General features: G+C 41.3%; 4 protein-coding genes across 17 annotated transcripts; all 4 read left to right on the top strand.

Annotated features, from left to right (window-relative positions):
- The first annotated feature begins 631 nt into the window (after positions 1–631).
- Positions 632–1,687, top strand: LOC141587466 (uncharacterized). The gene is made up of 2 exons (XM_074408949.1): positions 632–829; positions 974–1,687. Exons 1-2 carry the CDS (start codon positions 632–634, stop codon positions 1,685–1,687), a joined length of 912 nt encoding a protein of 303 aa, XP_074265050.1.
- Positions 1,688–6,007: 4,320 nt separating this feature from the next.
- On the top strand, positions 6,008–6,694 carry LOC141587465 (uncharacterized). Its single transcript, XM_074408948.1, has 2 exons — positions 6,008–6,351; positions 6,403–6,694. The coding sequence occupies exons 1-2, from the start codon at positions 6,008–6,010 to the stop codon at positions 6,692–6,694; spliced, it is 636 nt and encodes a 211-aa protein (XP_074265049.1).
- Positions 6,695–8,867: 2,173 nt separating this feature from the next.
- LOC141587464 (uncharacterized) lies at positions 8,868–9,601 on the top strand. Its single transcript, XM_074408947.1, has 2 exons — positions 8,868–9,278; positions 9,389–9,601. The coding sequence occupies exons 1-2, from the start codon at positions 8,868–8,870 to the stop codon at positions 9,599–9,601; spliced, it is 624 nt and encodes a 207-aa protein (XP_074265048.1).
- Positions 9,602–17,923: 8,322 nt separating this feature from the next.
- Positions 17,924–24,513, top strand: LOC141586207 (protein SPIRAL1-like 1). 14 transcript variants are annotated; one of them, XM_074407358.1, is made up of 7 exons: positions 17,932–18,206; positions 19,880–20,158; positions 21,364–21,849; positions 21,935–22,011; positions 23,165–23,284; positions 23,422–23,546; positions 24,149–24,513. In XM_074407358.1, exons 2-3 carry the CDS (start codon positions 19,892–19,894, stop codon positions 21,442–21,444), a joined length of 348 nt encoding a protein of 115 aa, XP_074263459.1. In that variant the 5' UTR covers positions 17,932–18,206; positions 19,880–19,891; the 3' UTR covers positions 21,445–21,849; positions 21,935–22,011; positions 23,165–23,284; positions 23,422–23,546; positions 24,149–24,513. The 14 variants fall into 14 exon arrangements, with proteins under 14 accessions (XP_074263462.1, XP_074263463.1, XP_074263459.1 ...); XM_074407365.1 differs by having other exon boundaries at positions 17,936–18,206; positions 21,802–21,849; XM_074407361.1 differs by adding an exon at positions 18,799–18,848 and having other exon boundaries at positions 17,924–18,206; positions 23,165–24,513.
- Positions 24,514–26,972: the final 2,459 nt, after the last annotated feature.

The following is a 26,972-nucleotide window of genomic DNA, read 5'->3' as shown; positions in this document are numbered from 1 at the left end:
ATGTATTAGTAAGGTTCTATGCAACAGACTGAGCATGATACTGCCTGACATAATTAGCCCTTCTCAGAGTGCTTTTGTTAAGGGAAGAGACATTGTAGAGAATATACTTATATGTCAAGATCTGGTGAAATTGTATAACAGGACTGTTGTGTCTCCAAGAGTAATTATGAAAATAGATCTCCAAAAGGCATATGACTCCATTGAATGGAGTTTTGTGAGTAATATGCTGAGTTCTCTGAATTTTCCCCCTATTTTTACTGAGTTGATCCTTGAGTGTGTGACTACTCCCTCCTATACTTTGGCACTTAATGGGGAAACTTTTGGGTTTTTTCATGGGAAGAGGGTACTGAGGCAAGGGGACCCCCTCTCTCCTCTCATTTTTGTTATATGCATGGAGTATTTGAGTAGGATTCTTGGCAAAATTCAAGAGTATACTAAGTTTAAGTACCATCCTCTTTGTGGCAGAATCAAGCTCAATCATTTAGTCTTTGCTGATGATTTGCTATTGTTTTGTAGAGGGGATAGAACCTCCATTATTGGGTTGTTAAGGGCCTTCCCATCTTTTTCTAGAGCCTCTGGGTTGTAAATGAACAAAGGCAAGTCTAGCATTTATAGTAATGGGGTTGATAACATGGTATTGACTGATATTATCAAGTACTCAAGCATGAATCATGGGTCACTTCCATTCAAGTATCTTGGGATACCTATTGCCTCTAAGAAGTTGTCTGTGCTGGAGTGTAACTGTCTGATTGAAAGAGTAGTCAGCAGAATTAGAAGTATTGGCAGCAGGAAGTTGAGCTATGCTGGGAGATTAGTGCTCATTAAGTCTGTGTTGGCCACTTTGCATAATTACTAGGCACGCATTTTTATTTTACCCAACTCTATTCTGAAGAAAATAACTCAGATTTGCAGGAACTTCCTATGGACTGGTCTTGATAATGATAAGGGTAGCACCTTGGTATCATGAGATCAGATTTGCTATGATAAGAAACATGGTGGCTTGGGGGTAACTGATATTATACGTTGGAACAAGGCTGCCTTAGGTAAATACATTTGGTGGCTAGCTCAGAAAAAAGATCACCTTTGGGTGAGATGGGTTTACACTATTTATATCAAGAGTGGTGATTGGCATAGCTATCAACCTAAAACCAATGGCAGTTGGGCTTGGAGGAAGCTTTGTAGGATCAGAGATATTATTAAAGCTGGGTATGTGGGAGATTGGTGGCTACAGAATCAGCAGGTTTACACTATTCGAAGTGGCTATGACTGGCTTGGCTCTCCTTGTATGAAGGTACCTTGGGCAAAATTTGTGTGGGATTCAGGTGCCCTCCCTAAGATCAGCTTTATAGGGTGGCTGGTGATGCAGGGTAGATTACTAACCAGAGAGCGGCTGAAAAGAATGGGGATTGTCATGGATGATTCCTGTGTCTTATGTGCTAATGCTCCTGAGACACACACCCATTTGTTTTTTGCTTGTGAATATAGTAAGAGATGCCTTCAAATCTTATCCTCTAGACTGGGATGCCATCTACCTAGTCAGGAATGGTTTGATTGGTGGACTAGACAGAGATTTCCTTCACAGAAGCTCCAATATCAAGCTGCTAGCTCTTATATATTCCATCTGGTGGAGCAGGAATCATTGCAGAACAGAGAATGTCCTTTTACGTCCAGAATTCCTTATTGCTAGATTCGATAAAATTAGTTTTTTTTGTTATGTAATGTGTGTGATTCTCCTTATAGTTTGGGAGTTAAAATTGTTGAGCAGTGAGATAGCTTTGTTAGCTAGTTGAACTATGAACGTTTGTATCTTGGTTATCTTATTAATATAAGCTTACCTTTTTACCAAATAAAAAAGTAGTCTCTACAAACAAGCTTTAAATTTGTTGTGCCTCGTTGGATTTTTACCCTGTTGTGATCAGCAGGCTACCTCTTCCTAAGCTTTATCCCTGGTTCTTAATTTAGCAGCTTGTGAATTGAAACTCTCTCATTATGATATGGCTAGCCGTTACTACAAGTTTGTTTTACATTTTGACCCCTCCTATGTCAAAGCCCTTTATCGGAGAGCCTTAGCTTACAGGCAGTTGAATTAAATCAAAGATGCTTGAGATGACTCAGAGCATGTTTTACATCTTGATCCAAATAATTCCAAAGCTAGTCGTGAGCTCGTTGCTGTAGTTGACAGACTTGCCGTGAACCCTAATGGTAAGAGGGTTGCTTTTCCTTATGACTTGTTGGGCTATGTCAATAAAGATAAGAAACCGCTCCTTTGTGTTAATGTGGCTGATTAGACCGTCACAGCTTTTTGTAGTACCTCTTGTTGCTCTGAACCAATGGTCAGCAGAGAAAATGAAGTAAGTGAAGTAAGTCCCAGGAAGCTCTGACTTCTGGCGGAGGATCCCAGGAAAAAGATCTGTTGCTGGCTTCTAGGAAGGATCTCTGGAAGCAGGTCTGCTGCTGGCTTCCGCGGAGGGTCCCAGGAATTAGATCTGCTGATGGCTTTCGGATGACTTCATGGATAGTGAGGAGCTCTTGCTCGCTAGGGGACATGGCACCGAATACTGACTTTATGACAACTTGACTATAGAGATCGATCACCATGCTCCACGGTGGGCGCCAAACTGTTTTCGTAAATTTCTACCAATTTAGGGTTAAAGTGATCGCCCATTTTAGTCTCGTAACGGGGGGTTAAATTATATGTGATTTATGACGGAATATGTTTGTAATTAATACTGAGTAACGATATAAACGAAGTAAAAGACGAAATAAGGAAATAATGACACAAGAGATTTTGGTGACGCGGAAAACCCAATGTGGGAAACAACCGCGGGGGTGTCGAAATCCCACCAATATTCCACTATGTAATAATCGCAGTGCAAGTACAATATAAAATTGTCCGGATCTGATGAGGAATAATCCGTCTGGTGCGTAAAAGAGACAGACAGAGTATTACCGGATGTTAAAGGGTATTTGTGGGTTTGTTCTGTTTGTACGTAGGTTACTTTGTAGCATGGTATTCATGGAGTAATGACCAGGTGATGAGTACATAATGATGGTGGTGATTATGTGGGTTAATCATTGGGTAATGATGAGGTGATGGTTTAGGATTTATACGTAGCCATGATATTAAGATGCTGCTACTTGGTTGCTTGCTTTCCCTTTGTTATTGGCCGTTGTGTGTGTTCTTGTGTGGATAAATATTGGATCCCTTTTCTTGTTTGTCTTCCTTGTATTTATAGTGAATAAACCCTAGTGGGTTTATTAGGGTTTCCCACTTAATTGTCTTGTTCCTCAAGGTAGAGTTTGGTAACAACTTGGACTTTCCTTATTCAGAATATGACAATAATTAGGATTTCCTTGTCTTACCCGAGATCTTATTAATATCTTAGTCCAAGCTGAACTCTCCTTCACCTGCTGTCCTTCTTCGGATTATCCTGCTTCCAGGCCTGCCTCCCTGGCTCGGTCCATGGGCCCGACTCCCCAAGTATGTCATGGGTTCATTGCTCATTAATGACCCACTTATCTCGTGCCACGTAGCCCAGGCAAAATATGGTAATTTTGGCCCTAACATTTTCTTTTACTCGTAGATGTAATAATAAGGTTGCACATGAACTTGCACATGTGTTTCCTTGGCTTATAGGCAGACGTAGATGGGTGGATTCGGTTCCACATAACATTGTATTTTGGTAGAGGCGAATTTGATTGCTAATTAATGAACGCCATATTGGATTTTATCAACAAAAAAATATAGCCTAGCAAAATTTATTTTGTTTTAATAACAACGTAATTAAATAAGAGGACAAGACAGTTTCGTGCATTGCACGGGTGTAAGAACTAGTTTATTATTATTAATAAAAGATTTATTTCTATACAAATATATTGTCTTACTATATATTTCGGTCTCACATAAAAATACCGATTTATTAATATTTTAGCTTTCTATATCTAATCACCGTAGAGCCATTAGGGCATTAGCAATAGAAGGTTTGTCAAGGGTTTGTAAGATGACTTGTCCTCTATTTTTGAGGTTTGTCTACAAACCTTCTATTGCTAGAGATAGGTGTTGAGGTTTGTTGTTAAAAAGGGTTACTAGATTGTATGCTGGTTTGTAGAAAGAGAGTGTGAGGGGAGGAATAATAATGTGGGCCATGTTATGAACCTTGTAAAAGTTTATCTTTTGTTGGGATGAGGTTTGTAGGTAGATGGGTTTGTATATTAGCTTATGTGTCATGAGAACAAACCTCTTGAAGGTTTGTCTATTGCTAATGCCCTTATATGATAGGGTATAGACTTATAGGTTTAAAAGAAACCCAAAAAATAGTGGTCCCTTTATAATTGGGTAATTAAATAATACTCGTGTAATTTTTTATATGTAAATTCTCTCAAGCAAGGATAAGTGGCAATGTGGTTGTGTGACAATTGTCCTACTAGCAGGTTTAGGGTGTCCTTTATACAAATTTTTCAAATGTTTGTGGTGTCCTGTTAGGCCCAAAATCTGGATATGGGCTGATCTGGGGCAGCAGGTCTGGAAGCAGTGTAGGACGCATGACATCAAGGAGCCAGGGTGACGACATCAGCGTGCAGCGCGGAACGTGGGCTTTTGATCTGCATAGAGGAAGCATATGAGAGTTCAATCACTTACCATATCCGAGGAAGGAAAGTCCTATTCTGCGCCAAATTAGGAATAACTTGGAGGGAAAGCAAGAAACCCTAGCTAGCCAAGCTCCCCTATATAAAGAGCCTCAAACGCAAGGAAGAGGGATCATAAAAAAATACGAGAACTACACCCTAGCATTCGTAGCATAACACACGAACTGTACTTCCACCCGAATTATAGTGAAAATCTTGGTGGGATTCCGTCTCCCCCCGCGGTTGTTTCCCAAATTGGGCTTTCCGCGTCACCAAAATTGCTTGTGTTCTTTATTTACATAGCGCATTCAGGTTAACATACGACAAACAATCAAATCATAATACAGACCTAACGCTAAGACCGCTTTAACCCTAAATTGGTAGAAATTTACTAAAACAGTTTGGCGCCCACCGTGGGGCATAGTGGTCGTCTTCGTTAGCCAGCCTACTCAAAGCAAGCATAACATGTCCGGACACAAATAAACCAACTCAGCAAAGACACCAGTGCCCGGAAAGAACGCGGGTACCGCCCCCCCAAGGCAGAACACATACACCATCTCCCCGGCGGCAGAAGCAGCAGACGTACAACCCGGTTCGGACCACCACCGGCCGCTCCCGGTACCAAAGGTCAAGCAAAGTCAAAGTTCCCAGGTAGCAACAAGCCCATCTTCGGAGAGAATCCAGACTAGAGATCCAGGAGTCGTCTAGGGACGGCAAGGAGTCACGCAGTCTGAAAGAGGAGCACAATCTAGGCAACAGGTTCAGGCTCCTCCGAGTCCCACCAGCATCATGATAAGCGGGTTGGACACATTAGCAAGGACAATCCGAACTATGCAGAACGAAAATAGAAGCATGAGATCCCAGATGGAAGAGGACAACAATCTCCTCCGAGCACAGATCAACTAGTTGAGGAGCCATGCCGCTAATTCAACCCCTTGGATGAAGGAAGACAGATCAAGGAGGCCACCGGTTAAAAGTGGGGACCGGAGGCAAACGCGGGTGTTGCCACGCGAAGTGGCACTTAGGCTGGACATGGATGCAACACCGCAGCCAAGAGGAGGCCTGGTCCCAACAGAGCTGGGGGCGTTAACACCAGATGAGGAGCCAGCCCACCAAGAGCCAACACCCATATCAGATGCTGGAGGACGCTAGCAGATCAGAGCAGCAGCGGCGGTCCCAATGATCAGGGTCCCTGTTACAAATCAAGCGGAGTATACCTGGGAAAGCGGCCCGGCTGCATTAGCATCGCAGATGCGCCACCCAGCGGTCTTGGAACAACAGAACTTCTTACGAGGAGCCGAACATCAGTCATATAGAACAGCAATACCAGGAACTAGGAAGCCTCCTTCTGAGGGTCCCAGGAATACCGCTGTCTATGGAGATGGCCGCACCAGAAAGCTATGCTGACTCGTCGTTTACTCGCGATATAGCTACAGTGGCCTTACCAAAGGGATTCAGCGTCCTAACAATGACCCTCTTCGATGGAACCACAGACCCCTGCGATCACATTAGCCAATTCAAGCAGAAAATGATGGTTACTACAGCCACAGGAGCCTCAAAGGAGGCATGCATGTGTAAAGGATTTGGTTCGACCCTAACCGGAGCAGCACTACAATGGTTCGTCGGCTTGCCTAATGGGACCATATCTTCATTCGCCGATTTGGTCCACGCGTTCAATCAACAGTTCTCCAGCAGCCGGAGAACACCAAAGCAGCCAAGTGATCTGTATAGGATCGTTCAAGAAATAGGTGAATAAATCAAGGATTACGTTACCAGGTTCAATGCAGAGAAAGTCTCACTTCGAGGCTGCGATATGTCCACGGCCATCAACGCCTTCAGGCAGGGCTTGGATAAGGAGTCAAACCTCTACAAAGAATTAACAATGTACCCTTGTGAGAGATTCGAAGAAGTCCAACAGAGAGCTACAGCAGCATTAAGATTGGAAGAAGATATACAAGCTAGAAAGGGAATAACAAACTTCGACAAACCTGGCAGGAGAATCCCAACAGAAAAGAAAGACGAGCAAGCTAAGCCATACAACAGACCTAATATCAGCAGGATAGCATAAAAAACCCAGTAAGTTGACGACTCCCAGCATCCTCCTAAGCTATCTGGATACGGATTCAACACGGGAATGGAAGGGTTGCTGAAAGCGCTGAGAAGCCTAGGTGATCAGGTCAGGTGGCCAAAGCTTCCCACTCAGGATCGACCCAACGACGACAGAGACAGCAGAAAGAGATGCGAATGGCATCAGGATATAGGCCACAGGACAGAAGATTGCTGTAGATTACGAAAAGAAGTAAAGTTCCAGGTACGTAGGGGAAACTTGGACCACCTATTATCACGTGGGGGCAAGCAGGACAGGAGAGAAGCATCAAATCAGGTGCTTCCTTCTGCTCCACCCATATGCACAAAAATTATTAACGTGATAACATGCGGGTCCGAGCTATCAGGCTTAACATATTCCGCCGCTAAGAGGAAAGCCACCGGAAGTAAAGGGGATCATCCAGAAATTTCATACAAAGTAAGCCAGAGCAATTTACCCCCGGTAACTTTCAACGAAAACTGACATAGAAAGCAGTGCAGAGCAACACGACGATGCCCTAACTATAACGTTATCCGTTGGCAATTGCACCGTACGAAAAACATTAGTAGATAAGGGGAGTTCTGTGAACCTCATCATGCTTGAAACCCTCAAAACCATGGGTTTCGATAAAGAGAACCTGATAAAGAAATCTGTACCCCTGGTGGGATTCAGTGGTGAGACTGCGCATTCGGTGGGTGAGATAACCATCCCAACGTACATCGAAGGAGTTAATAAACTGGTAAGGTACTTAGTCATTGAGGGTCCAACCACTTACAACGTGATACTAGGAAGACCATGGCTGCATCAGATGAAGGTGGTACCCTCAACATATCATCAGTGCCTCATGTTCCCAACACCATGGGGTACGGTCACAGTAAAAGGGGATCGAAAGGAATCCAGGAACTGCTACGCTCAAGCCCTCAAAGCTACAACCAGGCTCTCCTCATAGCAATTACAGGACCGGGGCACCTCGAAAGAATACAAGGAGCCTCCCTCAGAGGAACTAGACCAGGTCCACCTGGACGAGAAGCACCCGGATAAGACAGTACTAATCGGAGCAACTTGTAGTGAAGAGCTACGTAGCCGGCTGACTCAATTTCTGAAAACCAACATGGACTGTTTCGCCTGGTCCAACGACGATATGGTAGGTATAGACCCGTCCATTATTTCACATAAGCTAAGTGTGAACCCAGGCTGCACCCCAGTACAGCAGAAGAGAAGGAAATTCGCGGCATAACGAAATGAAGTCATTAACAAGGAAGTAGGCAGTCTCTTGGCAGCAGGTAAAATTAGAGAAGTTAGCTACCCCGAATGGCTTTCTAATGTGGTAGTTGTGCCCAAAAAGAACGGCAAGTGGAGAGTATGCGTAGACTTCACCGATTTAAACAAAGCTTGTCCCAAGGACCCCTTTCCACTACCGCATATCGATGCAATGGTGGACGCTACTGCAAGACACGAGGTACTTACTTTCCTTGACGCCTGGAGCGGCTACAATCAGATCAAGATGCATCCACAAGATCAAGAGAAAACAACATTTATGTCAGAAAGAGGCATATATTGTTACAATGTCATACCCTTTGGCCTAAAAAATGCCGGGTCCACTTATCAGCGATTGGTAAATAAAATGTTCAAGCAGCAAATAGGAAAGACCATGGAAGTATACATAGACGACATGGTAGTGAAGTCCAAAAAAGCGGGAATGCATATGGAACACTTAGCAGACACCTTCCAGACATTAAGGGAGTTTAAAATGAAGCTTAATCCGTCCAAGTGCTCGTTTAGAGTATCCTCGGGAAAATTATTAGGATATATGGTGACCCAGAGAGGAATTGAAACAAGCAAGGAGCAGATAAAAGCAATACTCCAGCTAGAATCACCGCAGGTTTAAAGATGTGCAAAGACTCGGGGAAAGGTGGCGGCCCTAAACAGTTCATATCAAGGGCCTCGGATAGGTGCAAGTCAGTTCTATGATATATTGAGGAAAAGTCAGAAATTTGAATGGACCAAAGAACATGAAAAGGCATTCGCAGAACTCAAAAGCTACCTAAGCACGCCACCGTTACTCGCGAAGCCGGAGCAAGAGGAGCCACTGTTCCTGTACCTGTCGGTCACGAAAGCAGCTGTGAGTGCGGTCTTGGTCAAAGAACATTAAGAAATGCAGCATCCTGTGTATTACATTAGCAAGTCTCTGCTTCTCGCAGAGACCAGGTACACTTCCTTTGAAAAACTAGCATTGGCTCTGGTTACTGCTTCCTATAAACTGCGGCCGTATTTTGAATCTCACACCATCCGCGTGATAACCAACTACCCGCTAAAAACTATTATGAGGAAACCTGAACTTTCGGGTAGGATGACTAAATGGTCATTACATCTTAGTGGGTATGAGTTACAATTCGAACCCAAAACAACAATAAAATCCCAGGCCCTAGCCGATTTCGTCTCTGACTTCTGCCCTGCTACCCGTGGGGAGGCAGAAGAGGGGATGCTGACAATAACGGGGAGTCAAGATAGCGAGATATGGACCTTATACATTGACGAAGCCTCTAATGCAAGGGGGCTGGCGTGGGTTTGGTCCTTCGGTCACCTAAAGGTGATATGATAGTACAAGCTATTAGGTGTGACTTCAAGGTAACCAACAACGAGGTTGAGTATGAACCCCTTATACTTGGGATGCAGATGGCGTCAGGGCTTAAGGTAAGGAACCTGAGGGTATACAGTGACTCCTTACTTGTGGTAAATCATGTAAACAACGAATATGTGGCACGTGATTCAAAGATGATAGCCTACTTGAAGATAGCCACAGAGCAAAAGTCAAAGTTTAGAACGTTCAAGATAACTCAGGTGCCGCGAGATCAGAACGTGGAAGCAGACGCCTTGGCAACGCTATGAGTTACCTTTCAGCCTACAGAACTGTCAAATATACCTATCACCCATGTGTTGACCCCAGCCATCCAGAAGGAGCCAGACCAGAATCCGGTAAAAGTGGCTGTACATGTGCAGTATACGCAGGGAGCCGGGACCCTGGTCTCCTCGATAGGGCAGCAGGATCCAGATTGGAGAGTGTCGTACATAAATTGGCTAAGGGATGGGACACTCCCTGAGGATCAAAAGGAAGCACAAAGTTTCAGAATAAAACCCTCCAGGTATATCTTAATTGATAACATCCTCTTTAGAAAATCGTTGGCCGGACCATGCCTCAGGTGCTTGAACAAAGAGGTAGCAGAGACAGTGCTGCAAGACGTACACGGCGGAGAATGCGGGAACCACAATGGAGGATGAAGCCTGTCTAACAAAATCTTGAGACAAGGGTATTTCTGGCCCACTATGCGCATGGATGCAGTTAATCACGCTAAACGCTGTGAATCATGTCAAAAGGCGGCTCCAGCAATCCACCAGCCAGCAGAACCAATGCACCTGATTATCTCTCCATGGCCATTCATGATGTGGGGCATGGACATAGTAGGCAAGCTGCCCAGGGCTCCAGGAAAAAGAGTATATATGCTAGTTGTGACTGATTACTTCTCAAAGTGGATTGAGGCAGAGGCAATGACAGAGGTAAAAGAACGGCAAGTGATCTCTTTTATCAAGCGCAACATCATATGCAGATTTGGGATACCTTCTGAGATCATATGTGACAATGGATCCCAGTTCATATCGGATAACACCGAGGGCTTCTGTTCACGCTGGAACATAACACTAAGAAAGTCAGCCCCCAGATATCCACAAACCAACGGCCAAGCCGAGTCCAGCAACAAAATCATTGTGGAAAACCTCAGAAATGGTTGGAAGAGTTGGGGGGAAAATGGGCAGATGAACTACCATTAGTATTCTGGTCAGACAGAACGACACCAGAAGTGGCAACAGGCCAAACTCCATTTAGCCTCGTATACGGAGCACAGGCAGTGATACCCTCATAAGTTCTGGTGCCCACGCACAGGTACGGTTGTCAGACGGCAGAGCAGAACAAGGTTGAAATGGCTAGGAGCCTGGACACAGTTGATGAGTTGCGAGAAAGCGCCTACATACGTATGGCATCGTATAAACAATCTGTAGCAAGGACATATAACAAGAATGTCAAGATCAGGACCCTTGAACTATGGGACCTCGTACTCAGAAGGGTATTCAAAAATACCAAGAACCACAAGGTAGGCAAGTTTGCCTACAAATGGGAAGGGCCTTATCAGGTCGAAAGCATTGTCAAGAATGGGGCATACAGCTTGATGACCATGCACGGTCAAATCCTGGATAAACCCTGGAACATTCGCCACTTGAAACGGTACTTTGTCTGACAAAGTGCCAAAACTTTAGTGTACAAAGGACCTTTCAAAAGTCCGTGAAGGAAAAAAAAAAGGTGGGGGCTAGTATATGCTTTAGGTATTGGTGTGTTTCAGAAAATCTTTTTTATTTTGTTTTCCTTAGCTTTTCGTTTTTTAAACCAAGTAGAGTCGTTAAACCAAGTAGTCCAGGCTGTGGCTTCCTGGATCCAGGTGTTGCCCTGGAACACCATGAGATAGCACCAGGTAATTTGCACTACTTTGGAATTTATCATGCTTCTACGAAGAAAGGCTTTGATACTAATGTTGGTTACTTGTCAGATAGGGAACACTTTGAGGGTCCAGCCCCTGCCATGTGAGGCTGCAAAGACGTTAATCTTAAGTCAAGCCACATGGGGAGCATACGCCGAGGTAGCGCGCAGGGTACGGCATACTAAGACCACCCATACCTTAACGTTAATCTCAGTAATTTCATAGCTATGACGTAGAGCAAAAGGTGCACGCACGGAATTTCAAACGTCTGGAACCACAAGGAACGCAACATTCCTTGTTAGTCAGAAACACTCAATGAAGGTATGCTCTAATCAGCTAATCCTAGTGATAAGATATTTTACGTCATGGGTAAAATATGTTATCAGAAACCTGTCACGAGGAACAACAGCTGTGCACCTGGAAACCAGGTCAGCTTCCTGGATATACCTATGTGGAATCACAACTCCAGAACTCAATAGCAAAAAACGCAAGTATAACAAAAGGAGGGCCTCAGAACCTGGGCCCAGAACTACTTTAAGTTATGGCACCTGCTACCTGTAGCAGGCGCTATCAGAGTTTAAAGCCTGCATACCAGCAGGCACAAAACGAGCCAAAATAAAAAAAAAAAACGAAAAAGAGTTTTTTACAAACTTGCACCACACAGGGCCAAGTCCCCAGACAACTTAAAATTTAAGAGAGATCAATCCTCTCGATAACGCATCCCGACTCAAAGACTTTCCCTCGTGCTCCATCTGCCTCTCTGTTGCAGGTACCTGAATACCCTCAGGAGTTGCAGCAGCATCTTCACCAGCCTGCTCCGCCAGGATCTCCTCAACAGTCCCAGAGATAGCCCCAGAAATATCCATGGCGGTGGAATCAGGCTCCGATTAGTAGCCTCGGCCGGGGAACAGGCGCTCGGATCCATGCCATTAGGGAATGCACGGGTGAACTCGGCCGCTCCTCCTCCAGGTTCCGGGACGTGTGCCTCCCCTCAATGTAAGCACGGATGCGGTCAATCCGCTCTTCAAAGGCGATAGGCTCCCACATTCTTGGCTAGCTCACCATCCCATCAAGACGGGCCTCGCTTTTGTCGGCCCCGTGTCATAACGCAGCTTAGCTTTCGGGTCCTCGCCACTGTCTTTAGTCGCCTCCTTCTCCTTTAAGGCCACATGGAGTCTCCCTCGTTTGGCACAGTAGTTGTGAGCTCCTTATTCTTCCCCACGAAGCCAAGCACTCAACTTTGGCCCTCTGCAAAGATCTTGCGAAGGTAGAGGGATGATTGAAGAGCCTTCAATAAAAAGAAACCATCATCGGGGGAAGCACAAAGGCAGAAAGTAAGGGGCCAGTAAAGGAAGGCTTAGAAGGAAGCAATGTTCAAGAACCAGTGTCGTCATCTCCCGGGGGCGATCGAATCAAATGCCCCGAGCAAGCCGGACTCAAGAACCTCTCCAAAGATGCGGCCGATGGCCCGATCGCATCCCCCGGTTAGCGGGGAGGCGCAGCAGCAACTCATCAGCATGGACAGGGGGACCCGGGGCACGAGATATTGGGGTCACTTCGATAGGTTCGAGCGAGCCTTGAGGTGGATCTCTTTCTTGAGGAAGCGGAGAGGTAAAGGAGTCGCCAGCTCTTTTCCGGCATGACGCATCAGGATCTCAGAAGCAGAGGGTCTAGCACTTCCTACGGAGGCACCAGGACGCAAGAGATCAGAATAGAGAACCAATGGGTAAGGAAGCTTCTAAAGATTTAAAAAGGGTGTTTACCAGAAGACATGGTTTCTTTAGTGGCGGAATCGTCTAAACCAGAGAGCAGGAGGGGAAACAGTCTACGGTCTTCAGGGATGGAGAAAAGCTTGGCAACAGAGATTGCTTCGTCTTCAGATTTCTCAGGGTTCTTGAGTTCTGCATCAAATTAAAGAGTAAGAACAGTGAGCGACAGGGGCAATCGAAAATGGACATGCAAATACACTTACTCTTGGCAAAAACCCAATGCTCGAACAAGTAATCGGCGTGGATGGGAAGAGATTCAAGCTTGACATAGAAGAAATCCTCGTACCACCCATCGTCCTTCGCTTTAGCCACCGACTGGAGGAAGTTCTCAGTCTTCTCCACGGCCCTGGTGGTGTATTGGTCATTCCCCAGCGACTGGCACTCAAACCTATGGGCCAGATCTGACAATCCAATCTCGGCACCCATACTGTAGTTCAAAGCAACAGTAGACAAAAGGATCCTCCGTGCATAAGAGGCAATTTGGGCCATGGGAAGTGAGTTCAGGCGGATGAACTCTTGGATCATCGGGGGAAAGGGAAATTTAAGACCAAGGATGAAAGGGTAGGTGTACAAGCAGATCCACCCCGCACGAAAGGCATCTGCTTTCTGACCGGGTTTGGGGATGAGGATCACCACATTGTCACCTAGGCCAAGCAAAGCTTTGATCCTAGGGATGTCCTCTTGGGTTAGGTGAGAATCACCGGAGTGTGGTCTTTTGAGGACTCCCTGCGAAGGGAAGTCGTCGTCCTCTATAAGGTCAATGGTGGCGGACGAAGAAGACGTGTGACGGGTTTTGGCCATGACGAGTGAGGAGAGAGAAGCAAAAGTACTTGAACAGACGGAAGAAGGCGACGCTGACAGCGAAAGGACGTTGAAGAAGGGTTTGGGGAGACGGAAATTTGAAGGTTTTGAGGAAATGAAATGATGATGAAAGAGAAAGAAGGGGCGAGTGAGATTAAATAGGAAGAGGTAGTTGGGGTTTTGAAAAATGTGAATTGAAGTGGAGTATGTGAGAAGCACTCAACGATACACTGCAATTTCCCGCTCAAATAATTAGGGTTGTGCATTCGCGGATAATTGGGGGCAAACTGTTAGGCCCAAAATCTGGATATGGGTTGATCTGGGGCAGTAGGTCTGGAAGCAGTGTAGGACGCAGGACATCAAGGAGCCAGGATGACAGCATCAGCGTGCAGCGCGGAACGTGGGCTTTTGATCTGCATAGAGGAAGCATATGAGAGTTCAATCACTTGCCATATCCGAGGAAGGAAAGTCCTATTCTGCGCCATATTAGGAATACCTTGGAGGGAAAACAAGAAACCCTAGCTAGCCAAGCTCCCCTATATAAAGAGCCTCAAACGCAAGGAAGAGGGATCATCAAAAAATACGAGAACTACACCCTAGCATTCGTAGCATAACACACGAACTGTACTTCCTCCCGAATTATAGTGAAAATCTTGGTGGGATTCCGTCTCCCCCCGCGGTTGTTTCCCAAATTGGGTTTTCCGCGTCACCAAAATTGCTTGTGTTCTTTATTTACATAGCGCATTCAGGTTAACATACGACAAACAATCAAATCATAATACGGACCTAACGCTAAGACCGCTTTAACCCTAAATTGGTAGAAATTTGCCAAAAACATGTCCTTGGCAGTTGGACACCCCATAACAATACGTAGATCCGTCCTATTTTTATGTCTTATTTATTGTTTCATTACCTTAAAATCTTGACACATCACACTTCAAAGGATAAAAATGCCAATAATAAATAACAAAGTGTTTATATGTCATTATCAGAAGTAATGAAACACAAGATGAGACGGATGATCTCCTTTGAAACATAAGTACGACTGTAAATTTTGTAGAGGCTAATAATGAGAGTAAAAGAAGTAAATGAAAGAGTTTTAGTATAACCGTCTATGTGAAAATGTTGTGTTGTGAACAAAATTATTGTCCTAAATTAAAGTTGTTAATACTGGTACACACGAACTCAACGGCATTCACCTTCAGGATCACACGACGTCCATGTCTTCGGTGTATTGCAGACTTGCAAAATGAGAAGCACACGGACACCGGATAGGAGGAACAACACACGAATAATTGTACTTTCTCCATTCAATTCTACTCTACCACTTTACTTTTTCACGTTTGTCAATGCATGTTTTACCCGCTAAATATCATTAGCTACGTTTTTGCAAAAATTATAAAAGTTAGATATTTTAATGTCCTCGTAAAAACGACTCAAACAAGATCCCACATGAATATATTTTCGCTTATATATTGAGAAAAAAATCGGAAGTGAATGTTTATTTATGAATAGTGTAGAAAATGGAAAGGGGTAGAGTGAAACTAAAATCCTTTATTTCCTAAAAGAATAAGTGAAACTAAAATGTTTTCCGTTCAAATCACGTACTTTAATTACAAAATGGGACCTAACATGTTTAATCATTCTCAAATACTAGTTTTAAACCCGTGCAAAATTGCACGGGTATGTATTTGGACCGTTAATGTTTTTGGATGTATATTTTTTTTTTTTTTTTTTGCATTTCTATTGTAATTATCTAGTTGGTCTAAATCAGCGATCTACATAATTAATGTTTAAACTTGTTACAAATATGTGTTTACATGCAATAGTTTAAGAGGAAATAACAAAGGATATTTTTTTAAAAAAAATATATCGTACTATCTAGTTTTTAAAAATTATGCATGTAATTTATTCGCATTATGTAATTCAATCCGTAATTAAATGTAATTCCTTCTCGTAATTATGTAATTTTATCATTATTTAATTTTTTTAAAATTATGTAATTCATTTATTTGTAATTAATTTCATTTATTCCGATTTGTAATTCATTTCGCTTATATGTCATTAATTTATTTATTCGGAATGTATAAAATTATTTTATAGTATTATTTCATAGTATTTGTTCTAAGACTTTAATTCTCAAGAAAAAATAAATCATTCTTGTAACTTGGTCCCACCATAACATGTATTTCCAAAAAAAAGTTGAATTAATGACGTGACACGTCCCTGATTGAGATTTGCCTTCTAAATTAATAAAGATAAGATTAGACTTACAACTTTTAGTTATTCTATACAAATATGGACTACTTATAATTCGTATTTGAAATGTAGAGAATATATTCTACCAAAAAATGTAAATTTTCCATTTTCTATCTCTTAATACTACACGTTAGTAATTGTAGACTCTTACATTAATATAAAGATTAATTACTAAAGGTTATTTTTATATATATCACAATCTAAATAATAGTAAATTCGCACGAGATCTACGCTAGTATATAATTGACAATAGGTCTTGGTATAGACGGGTGGGGCGAACAGACGGGTAAAGACCTCTAATAAAATGGGAAGGGGGGGGGGGGACAAGGTGGGGCACCCCCCATGTGCTTCCCACTTTATGGCAAATGGGTATTTTGTGAGGGAAAATAGTATCCGTTTATACATATAGACGGATAGTGTCCGTCTATAATGAGAATTTGTGATAATTGAAGACTAAAACGTAAAAGAAGGAAATCAAATAAATTAAAAACGGTAGTCAAATTAAAACAAGTGTATTGAATGATGATTGCAAGTATGACTGTTATTGGAGCGGGTAAAAGTGGATAGCGCCCCGCACCATCTCACTTCGGGCGGGTATGGGTAGAGCTTTGGCGGGTCATTAGGCGGATGCAGATACGAAAATTGTGTCTACTATGGGTAGAGGGTAGACCTGGCAAACAGATCGGGTCGTGTCGGGTTCGTGTTCGTGTCACATGCAAACGGGTCACAAACCTTCCAACCCAAACCCGACCCAATTAAATCTCGTGTCGTGTTCGTGTCGACCCACTTACATAAATGGGTCATCAAGCCTCAACCCTAACCCGTTAATTTCGTGTCGGGTTCGTGTCGTGTTTTCGTGTCATGCCCATATTTGGAAAGTTTAAGTATATTTATGTGATGGAGAATCAAGAAAAATTAGGATTAATTTAGTAAACAGGTCATTCGTGTCGGGTTCGTGTTTAAAGAGCTCAACCCAAACCCAACCCAATTAATTATCGTGTCGTGTTCGTGTCGACCCACTTACATAAATGGGTCATTAAGCCTCAACCCAAACCCGTTAATTTCGTGTCGGGTTCGTGTCGTGTTTTCGTGTCGTGTTATTATTTGCCAGCTCTAGTAGAGGGTCAGGGATGGATTTTGCATCTTACCCACTTAATACCCGCTAACCATTAAAAAATTTAGTAGTATTATAATGATTTTATAAATCTTATTTTGTTGTAATTAAGATAAAATGTTAATAATAGCTATTTTATAAAAAAAATTACTAATTTCTTTGGTCAAAAACTAGAATTACAAAAATAAATTCAAAAGAAATGGAAATTAATAATGAGTAAACCAACTTTTACGAAAAAAAATATCGATAAAAATTATGGTATAACAAGTTAACGGGTAAGTGGAATGAGTATGGTTTTATATTTTCATCTGTTGGTGCGGGTACGGTTTTGAAAACTTGAAGGTGGTGAAACGGGGTATAAGTTCGAGTTTTTCTTGGTGGGTACGGGTACGAAAAAGCCTATATCCACCACCTCCATACCCCCAATGATATCCCTAATTGCAAGACTTGAGGAAATTGGGCGGCAAAATCTTCTATAACATCTCAAAAGGTCACAAGCAAATTGGGCCTAACCCACAAATATATATAGTCATCTAAAAGGAATGCACTAGCCCACTAGTGATAATGGGCCGTGCATAACCAAAGGCAACGAAAGCCTAATGAGTATGCCAATAAGTAACTAAGAATGCATTTGTAAATGCGTTTGACCTTTAGCAAAAAAAGACACATGAGGATGTATCTAAAACCCTCTAAATGTACGAAGTTTGGTAAATACCCTCTAAATGTATTAAGTTTGGTAAATATGCACAGTAGAGCAGTGCTATCCGTGCGGCGCATGTGATGAATAGTTGTTTCCTCTTACCTACTGTACTCACTTTGCTATTTCTATCTTCATTTTTGTCCACTCCTTTTCACAGCTCTTCCCTCTTTCTTTGTCCCCTACTTTTCCAATTTCCTTTTCCAATCCGATTTCAATTTATCACATTTTCTTTCCTCATCATCCCACTTATTTATTTTAAACACGTTTGGTTCGAGGTCAGCCTGGTTCGAAGCCGATCTTCTATTGGTGATTATGTTTTATTCAGGTTAGCCTTCTTCATTTGATTCTATTTAAGGTTTGAGATTTAACTATCATTACGTTGTTTTGTTTTGCATTTGATTTTTGGGTTTATGTTTCCTCTTTTTGCTTATTTGATTCTTATCATAAGCTTATTTTGATTTGGGTTGTTGTGTATTATATGGAAAATGCATTCGATATTTTAGGTTATGTGGTTATGTTATGTGATTATTTAGTTGGGTATGATTGTATGAATTAAAATACGAGTTGATGAGAAGATGAGAAATCAATTGATTGTTGGTATTATTTCATGTCGGATGGATTGACTCAAGCTCTGAGTACAGTCATTGCAGGGTAGAATTTCGGTATATATTTATTGTTCGTAGGCTTGCTGGTGGTAACTAGGTGTCGTAGGTGGGGATTGGTCACGACAAAATCAGTAGTCGCAAGTACTGCACTGAGTGTGTGTGTGTGTGTGAGTGGTTTTCTTGGTTGATTTTTTGGTCACGATAAATTTCGACTTTGATAGCAAATTCTATTTTAGCTCTAAAATGTAAGCGGTGACCTGCAATGCAATGATTTTGCCTTCTTTGATCTTTAACATGTACTTCATAAACAAGCTGGAATTACTCTCACTTTACTTTCATTCTACTTTTACCCATAATCAGATGTAAGATTCGTTCTCTCTCTCTCTCTCTTTTTACAAAAGACAGGACTGTATGGTGTTCAAAGAGACCTTGATTATGAGTTTTTGCATCAGCGGTTGATTATTTTTGGGTTGTACATGGATGGGTAGTTCAGTCAGTTTATTGTTTTTTTTCTTTTCTTGTGTAGTTGAGTATTATACTTATCAATAATTCAGTAGGGCCGAAGTTGTGAAACCAGGCGAACAAGCGAGGACTAAGATAAGGCACTTAATACAAGTGATGTGATGATTGGTGTACATGGTGCAGCTATGACACATTTTCTTTTTGTCAAACGGGGGCGTGTGTTCATCCAAGTACACTATAAGGATATACTTGGACAACCAAAATGTTACATTAGATCTCAGGGGATACGATTGGGCTGCTGAAACTAATTATAGGGAACCGGCTGTGAAATCAACCCAGATATACTTCGTATAATCATTACTTATATAATTATATGGTTAATGAATTAATGTGTTAGTCTTACATGCAAAATCATCTTTTAAGTTTTCGTGTTATATTTCGTATGGAGCTTTAATTTTTTGCTTGCCTTATAATTGGATTGGAATTGCAGGACCATCTTTTAAATTAGCTAATGATGTATTATTCAAAGCTTTGTGATTGGCTTTCAAATTAGCATGAAAGTGAAGGATTTGATACCGTGACTCCAAAATTACTTGCACACTGAAGAATGAAAGATAAAAAAAAACAGCTGTTAGTGATTTATCTTTAGTGGCTTCGTTATTGGTGCATCTGTGTTTTTAGGTCTTTGTAGAGGTTCAGGAGTACTTGCTAATTTGTTGTGTTTTGGTATTTTACTCTGATTTGTGGATCTTTTTATCTTATTTTGCCTGCGTTTTCTCTTTACTGATCGTCAGCAAGCTAAGCATCTTGCCTTTTGCTTCCACCTGACCTTTACCTTCTTTGCCCACAATTAAAACCTTTTAAAAAACTTGCTTGTGAAATCATTATACTTTTCATTTCAGAGATTGATATACATATGGCCTTTTCTTAGGGTTCATTACACATGGGATGTGGTCTGAGCAGTGGAGGTGGTAAGCGTTCCTTAGACTACCTGTTTGGAAGTGGTGAAGCTCCAAAGGCCGCCACTTCAAAGCCTACGGCTAACAATGCTCCTGTAACGGCTGTGAGAGATGTGCCTTCCGTCTCAACCGAAAAGCCTGCCAGCCAATTAGTTGAAGCCAGACAGACTCCTGCTATTCCTGTCGGTGTTAATAGACCCTTAAACAACTATAATCGTGCTGATGGTCAGAAACCTGGCAATTTCATCACAGTATGACCGCAACTTAAATAATTACGGTTTTTTTTCATACTTTTGAGATAATATAGTATAGTACTAATAGTTTTGACTGCTTAACATGCTGAAAGGTTATGTATTAGGATGTGTAGTTGACAGGTTTGAAGTAATCGAACATGGGTTACTAACACTTATACCCTCTCCCATCTGAATGATTTCTATCTATATATCAAAATACGTAATCGTTTGGATTTGAGGGAGTATGAGATTGTCTTACACCTAAGAACACCGGTCATTAACCATATGATTAAAAGATAAAAAAATGCACAAGTATTTTGGGTGGTCTCACATTTGCGACCATCTCATTTATGGCTCACTCAATAGAGAATTATTTTACCCTTAAATGATTTCTTTTGTCTTTTACTCATCCATATTTGCTAAACTTTTAAATTGTTCTACGGAAAACTGGTTGCTTGATGGTTCTATTACATTTTCAAATATCATGAAGTTATTATTTCACCTGTCATATTTAAAATTTCACCATTTGCCTTGTATTCCGATGACGCAATGAAGGAGCTTTTTCATCTTGGACGTCACGGTTTGCTTTCCGTGCAGTTATAGTCTCCCTCGATTCACAACCCCTAGAATAGTTTCTTTTCCCTAATTCCTTTCACCCGCACTGCTACACCTAAGGTCCATAATCCTTGGCCTAGAGGTAGAGCCAACCTAGCCTTAGACAGTAGATTGTCGGTTCAAATCCCCCTCTCCTTGTAATTGTAATGTTCCACCAGCTTCTTCACGCAAAAAAATCCTTGGGCTATGTATACTTGTTTACACATAATTCATGATCATGTAATAGTAATGTTCCAGCAGCTCCTTCATGCAAAATAACCCTTGGGGCCATGTACTGATGCAGGGGGAAGGGAGGGAGACATGGGGTGGGAGAGAGAGAGAATGAGAGATAGGGGAATTAATGCAGGAGGAGGAAGGGAGGTGCAGAGAGTTTGCGCTTGGTATTAGTCATATTAAGATTGGGAGATGGAGAGGGAGTAAGAGAGGCGGGGATGGATGTGGAGAATAAGGTATAGGGAGTTTGTGCTTGGTCAAGTTCAGATTGAGGGGGGGAGGAGGATGGGGGTGGTTGTGTTTGGCTTTGTTGAGATTATCTTCGTATTTAGTTTTGAAGATAAATGTTTACTTAATACGTTGTTCTAACTGTACGTGTTGATTCTTGGTATCAGGAGAAATGTATGCATTTGAAACTCACGGCCAAATATGAAAAGAAAATAGACGGGTTGGGCCAGCCAGCGCAAGACGGATGAATGCTATCAAACTTGGATGTCTTAAAAGAGTGGTCTATATTTAGACGGGTTTAGCGTAAAATGAGGAAACTTTACACAGTTAAATTGTTTTTACCTAAAATTTAGAGGCGGTGACTTAAAAGAGTGGACTATATATTTCATCCTGAAGATGATGTCAGAAATGATGACATTAGATCTTATAAGATAGATAACTGTTTTGCCTACTCTTAAGTGAATTAAGATAAAACCAAATCGCTTTGCTGAACTGAAATAAGATAAACCAAAATGAATTAAGATAGACAGAATGAATCGCAGTAAACAACAAATAAACAAAATATGTATTCTTATTCTAATCAACATAAACATTCTTGTCTGTAGATTTCAGAAGCTGAATTGCTCTAAGCTAAGAAGTGAATCACTTTGGAGGTACTTGATTGTTGACTCTAAACCTCACATCTGAACATGATCCAAAGCTTGTTATCACAAACTAATCAGTTCATTTATTGTCCAGTATTTGGTTAGGGCAGCATGAATTCGAGCTCCAAGGAATAGATGGTTAAAAGATTGCAATGTCACTTTGCTTCACAGGTGTGCCGCCTCTTTCCATTTCCCATATTTTTGAACTGACTCACAAAACGACCTGAAGTTCATCTAATTATGAAGTAACTTGATCGAAAATGAACACTCTGACTCTAATACCTGTCTTACGTTTATAAAAATTGCGTATGTGTATCAAGTTTCTATGTCAAAGATGCAAGCATGCTGGTTATAAGTTTGTCAAGGCTGAGTTGGTGTTTGGTATTGTTAACGGTAAAACCATGCAATACCAGCCACCGTGTGGATATTTACAAGACACACTTTAGCGTGAAAAAAACTCAATTACTGCTATTTAATTTGTATAGTGATATTTAAATTGTATATATGTTTCTTGACATGAATACAGAAATATTGTGAGGCAAAGGGTCAAGACGATGATCTTGCGAATCTTAAACCACAGGTCCACAATATAAGGGCAGTAAGTCGGATAATTAAGTGAATACTATTATTGAAGCATATAACTATATAAGTCTTTAGAGGATAAAGTTCTTATCTTATAGAGCAGGTCATAGAAGGTGTCTAGGGAATTCATCCTATATGATTTTGGTCAATGATGTCCTTCTTTGCTGCCGTGAGTAACAGTTTCTAAACCGAATTGTTGTTTTCATGATATTGTACCTTGATAAGTGGTGATGGTTTGTTAGTTTTAACGATTCATGATATAATAGTGGTCCGGTAGTGATAAAATATATCCGCTTTTACTCTCAATCCTTGCTATATAGCAGAAAGAAAAGAGATACTGATTGCTTATCTGATGTAACATGCATGATTAAGGTCATTACTTGAGCGCCACTGCACAAATGTGGTCTAGCACTCACAATGAGACACTCAGGGCAAAGAGCCAAAGATGACCATATTAGTATCTGCTCTAAAGCAGTGTCACGATGCAATGGTAACGGGATACCTTTCGGTGTTTCCGCATAAGCTATTTGATAGATTTGAAGCTGTGCAACCTGTGTGGGCACCCGATTACACTATCCACAAGCTATACATTATTCTGGATTTTTGAAATTTGCAAATTATTTGGCTTCACCATTTCTTAAGTTAGCGGTTACTTTGCGTTTGCGGGTGCCTTCGAGGCACTGTAATAATGCTGTTTTTCTTCCCATTTTATGGAGGTCTAACTGTTTGTCTCAATTGATAGATAATGGCAGGACTTTTAGGCCAGTATAACCGTGCTGGAAGCGCTGAACCTCTAAAGATGGTGACACTGATGGCTGATTACTTTTACAAGCGTGTACAGAATGTGGTTATGACTTATGAGGTACACCCTCGAACAACATTGGTTGTCTTTAAATGAAGAAACCGGTGGGATGAATGATCTCCTATATCACTTGTTTCGTATCTGCTCAGTCAATTGCCTAACTAAATATCTTTAAACGCGAAACATGAGACATTCAGGGCTAAATATCTTTAAGTTGCTGTATTGAACTGCTACTGTTGATTGTATACAAAATGATCAAAAGCACCTGCTGATGGCTCATCTCTTCGACAAACCATGTTTTTGAGGATTACTTGCATTGAAGGTACTCAACATCCTTCCTACACAACTTTTCTTCGGTATTTTGTATAAGATTGAGAAAAACTGTTGTTGGGCCTCACATTCCGATGGTAAAAGCTTTCATGTAAACACACCTTCCGATGGTCAATGGTGCTCAAATGCGATATGGCGTAACCGGGAATGAGCTGTATAAGGTCAATGGTATATTGCTGTTGGCACATCTTGCCTGTGTTAAAAGAGTATAATGATCTGCTTCCAACAAGGGGGAGTAAGATATGTTCATTTACTTGGACGAGTTCTTTAATTAATTGAGCAGGAAATTGGGACATTTTTCTTGGATGCTGTAAACTCAACACATAGCTTTGCAACTGGTGGGAGTTCAGTGTCTGAATTCTGGTACTCCCTCGATAACTAAAAATAGTTACTACTACCCAAATGTTTTGCACTTATATCGTGTTAAATAGGCGGTGACAAGTAGGTTAATTTGGTCCTGTTAAGAGTCAGGTCATTTTAGTGTATTATTTAATCAATAAGGGTTGGTCAGATCAAGTCCGTCATTTGTCGGCGAGTTTTAGAATGGCCTGGTCAGAATCAATAATTTTAAGAATCAATGTGGTTCCTCAACAGGGCTGATCCGAAGAGGTTAGGTGACAGGCTACACACTGAGATTGAAGAAATCGACTGGTGGCTATGGCATCTAAGGGGAGCACAGAAATCGACTTTAGATTGGATTACCTCAACTCCAGCCGTCTACAATGTCTCATTACGTGGCCTTAGCCTTAGTAAATGCTCTGTCTGGTGTCACCCATGATGGCATGTCTTCCGTTATTAGGAGGCATATGGAGCTTGAGAAACTTGATATAACTGAGTTTCAGTTTAGTTTGCAACGAAGTCATTATTCTAGCAAATTTTGACATTTTTCAGTTTTTTATGTATATGATGATGAGTATCTTAAATTTTTTGTTAGTTCGAAATTACAATCAGAAGTCACATACTCGCAGCCAATGAGAGGTCTATATCTCTCAATGCACATCTCACCATAGAGTCCTCTTAAATGGCTTAGTTATCTTTCTGAATTATATGCAAGCTTGATATTTGAAAAGAAACGGAGATGGGCCTTGGGACTCCGAATTCTCATTTTTTACCTTAGAGTTTGTACCCAAGGCAATCGTTACATAAGCAAATATTATCAAAAAAATCATTTTGAGTTATATGCAAGCTTAATATTTTCAATCTAGACGGAGATTGTCCTTGGAACTCCGCTGTTGCGCGCGGAGGAACAACTAGTAAATTATAAATAGGCTTGTTTAATCAATAATGTAAAATGAGTAATGTGTGATACTCCCACCGTCTTAGTTATTTGTTATTTATTTATTTTAGCACAAAAATCTAGGAAATAACAAAAAAGAGAAAAATAATGACAAATTAAAGACTTCTTCCACATATTCACTTGCCCATTTCTAACGTCAATTTGTCAACTTATACAAGCTTACCAAAAATAGAAATAGATAATAATTGCGTAATACACCTCCCAAAAAGAAATACTCCCTCTGTCTCGGTCATTTGTTATCCTTTTCCATTTTGAGGTGTCTCAGTCATTTGTTGTCCTTTCTATTTTGAGAATGAACTTGATGAGTAATTTGATCATTGTCATTCAATTTGTTTCACATGTCATTTAGTTATTGGTCTATTTCTCTTTCCTTGGTCTTTGTGCCAAAACGAAATGACAACAATTGACCGGGACGGAGGGAGTAGATAACAATAATTTAGTGGGATGGAAGGAGTAGAAATTTGAACAAGATGTTTTTCTTTTGTAAAAGAATTGATGTGGGATAAATTTTAAAGACTTCTTTCGAAGCACTACTCCAACAATCATTTCTCATATTTTTCGAGTGGCGTCATAACAAACGTGACAAAGAAGAAAATGTAGGTCAGGATTAGTGGCCAAGGTGAGAAGAATCGCGGTGCTTGGCAGGACTAGTGGCTAGAATGAGAAAAACCGCGGTGCTTTGCTGTTGTTGCACCTTAGCTTCCATAAGCGATTGGATGGATTTGTGCTTGTGAGTTGTGATGGAGTAGAGTTGGCAAAGTCGATTCATCACATGGTTAGTGTTGTTGGCATGTTACTTTTTAGACCATGTGAATTTGTTATGGTTAAGAGGGTTAACAATCAGTTTTGGAGTTAATATGATTTAATTTATTGTAGTTACGGAGGCAAAATATTTCGGTGGGTGTTACCAAGTAATGCTATAAATTAAATTCGGAAATTCGGTGTCGATGATTTGGGCCATTAGACGTTGGTTTAAACCCACCGCTTATTGAGTTATCGTTTATAATACACCTATCTTAATTAGATCGATTGAGACCTCTTATCTACAATATACATATTCCTAGAAGACTGGCTGTTTCCTATATCATTACTTATAATTATCGATACCAAAGTTGGTTTGTGTGACTGCTAAGGGACTTCATCTTTTAAACAAGTGGTCAGGGTTTGATTCCTGACTCTTGCGAATAAAAAAACAAACTTGGAAGGGGTCTACCCATTAAATTGTCTTCAGTGCCTCGAAAGAAATTGCCTTAATAGCGGTGGGTGATAATGATGATGATGTGAAGATTGATGCCGTGGTGTCTATAGTAGTGTGACCATTTAGGTGAGTTGCAACAAGTCTATCAAGGTAGCCCAATCACTACCAAGCACAGTTTTTGAGTTTTTCACGTCCGAAACGTTGTTTTGGAGGTGCATGGGTCGGTAGAACTGTAGAAGCTTGGTGATAGTTGGGTGGTGCTGATATTAAAATAAAGAAAGTCACATACAATTTATAGTACAAACCCCGGAATACCGGAGTCCCTTACATTATTAGAAAACCAAGAAACCGAAGCAGAACTAAAAGTAACTGAAAATGAAGCAGAAACAGTTAGACGACCTTTTTGGTAGGGAGGATGGTAAAAGTCTTCGAAGTGAAATAAGTCTACCTCCTTTCTTTTAGCTCGCATAGCTACAACAGCTTTCGTGGTGTACCTGCAAAGAAAATGAGGAAATTCGACAGAAACTGAAGATCGTTTCTTCAAACGAACACTAACTTCTGTCACACGACCTCCGCATTGGGGAAAAACCACGTCGACAACTTTTAGTTTTGATTTCTTTAACCGCAATAAATTGGAATTGAACCGAAGATATCCTACTGACCTGAGCGGAGTCCGATGATATCCGCTTCTTTTTATCAATTTGGAAAACAGCTTCCTCCTGGGCCATCTTAGCATTCTCGAGAATGAATGTTGAATGCACAACTTGCTCCTTATGTAAAGGAGAAGAAGGGGGAACTTATGCTACCCGTGAAATATCTTCACGTGGAGTTCCCGTCTCGATAGAGTTTTCAGGGATGAGCGCCCAAACCTTCATGAATGAAAATGAACCTCCGTGAAAAAAGGATAGATCCTTTCCTCCTAA

Source organism: Silene latifolia, chromosome 6, assembly GCF_048544455.1.
Source record: "Silene latifolia isolate original U9 population chromosome 6, ASM4854445v1, whole genome shotgun sequence".
NCBI classification, from domain to species: domain Eukaryota; kingdom Viridiplantae; phylum Streptophyta; class Magnoliopsida; order Caryophyllales; family Caryophyllaceae; genus Silene; species Silene latifolia.
This window is presented reverse-complemented; position numbering and strand designations above follow the sequence as displayed.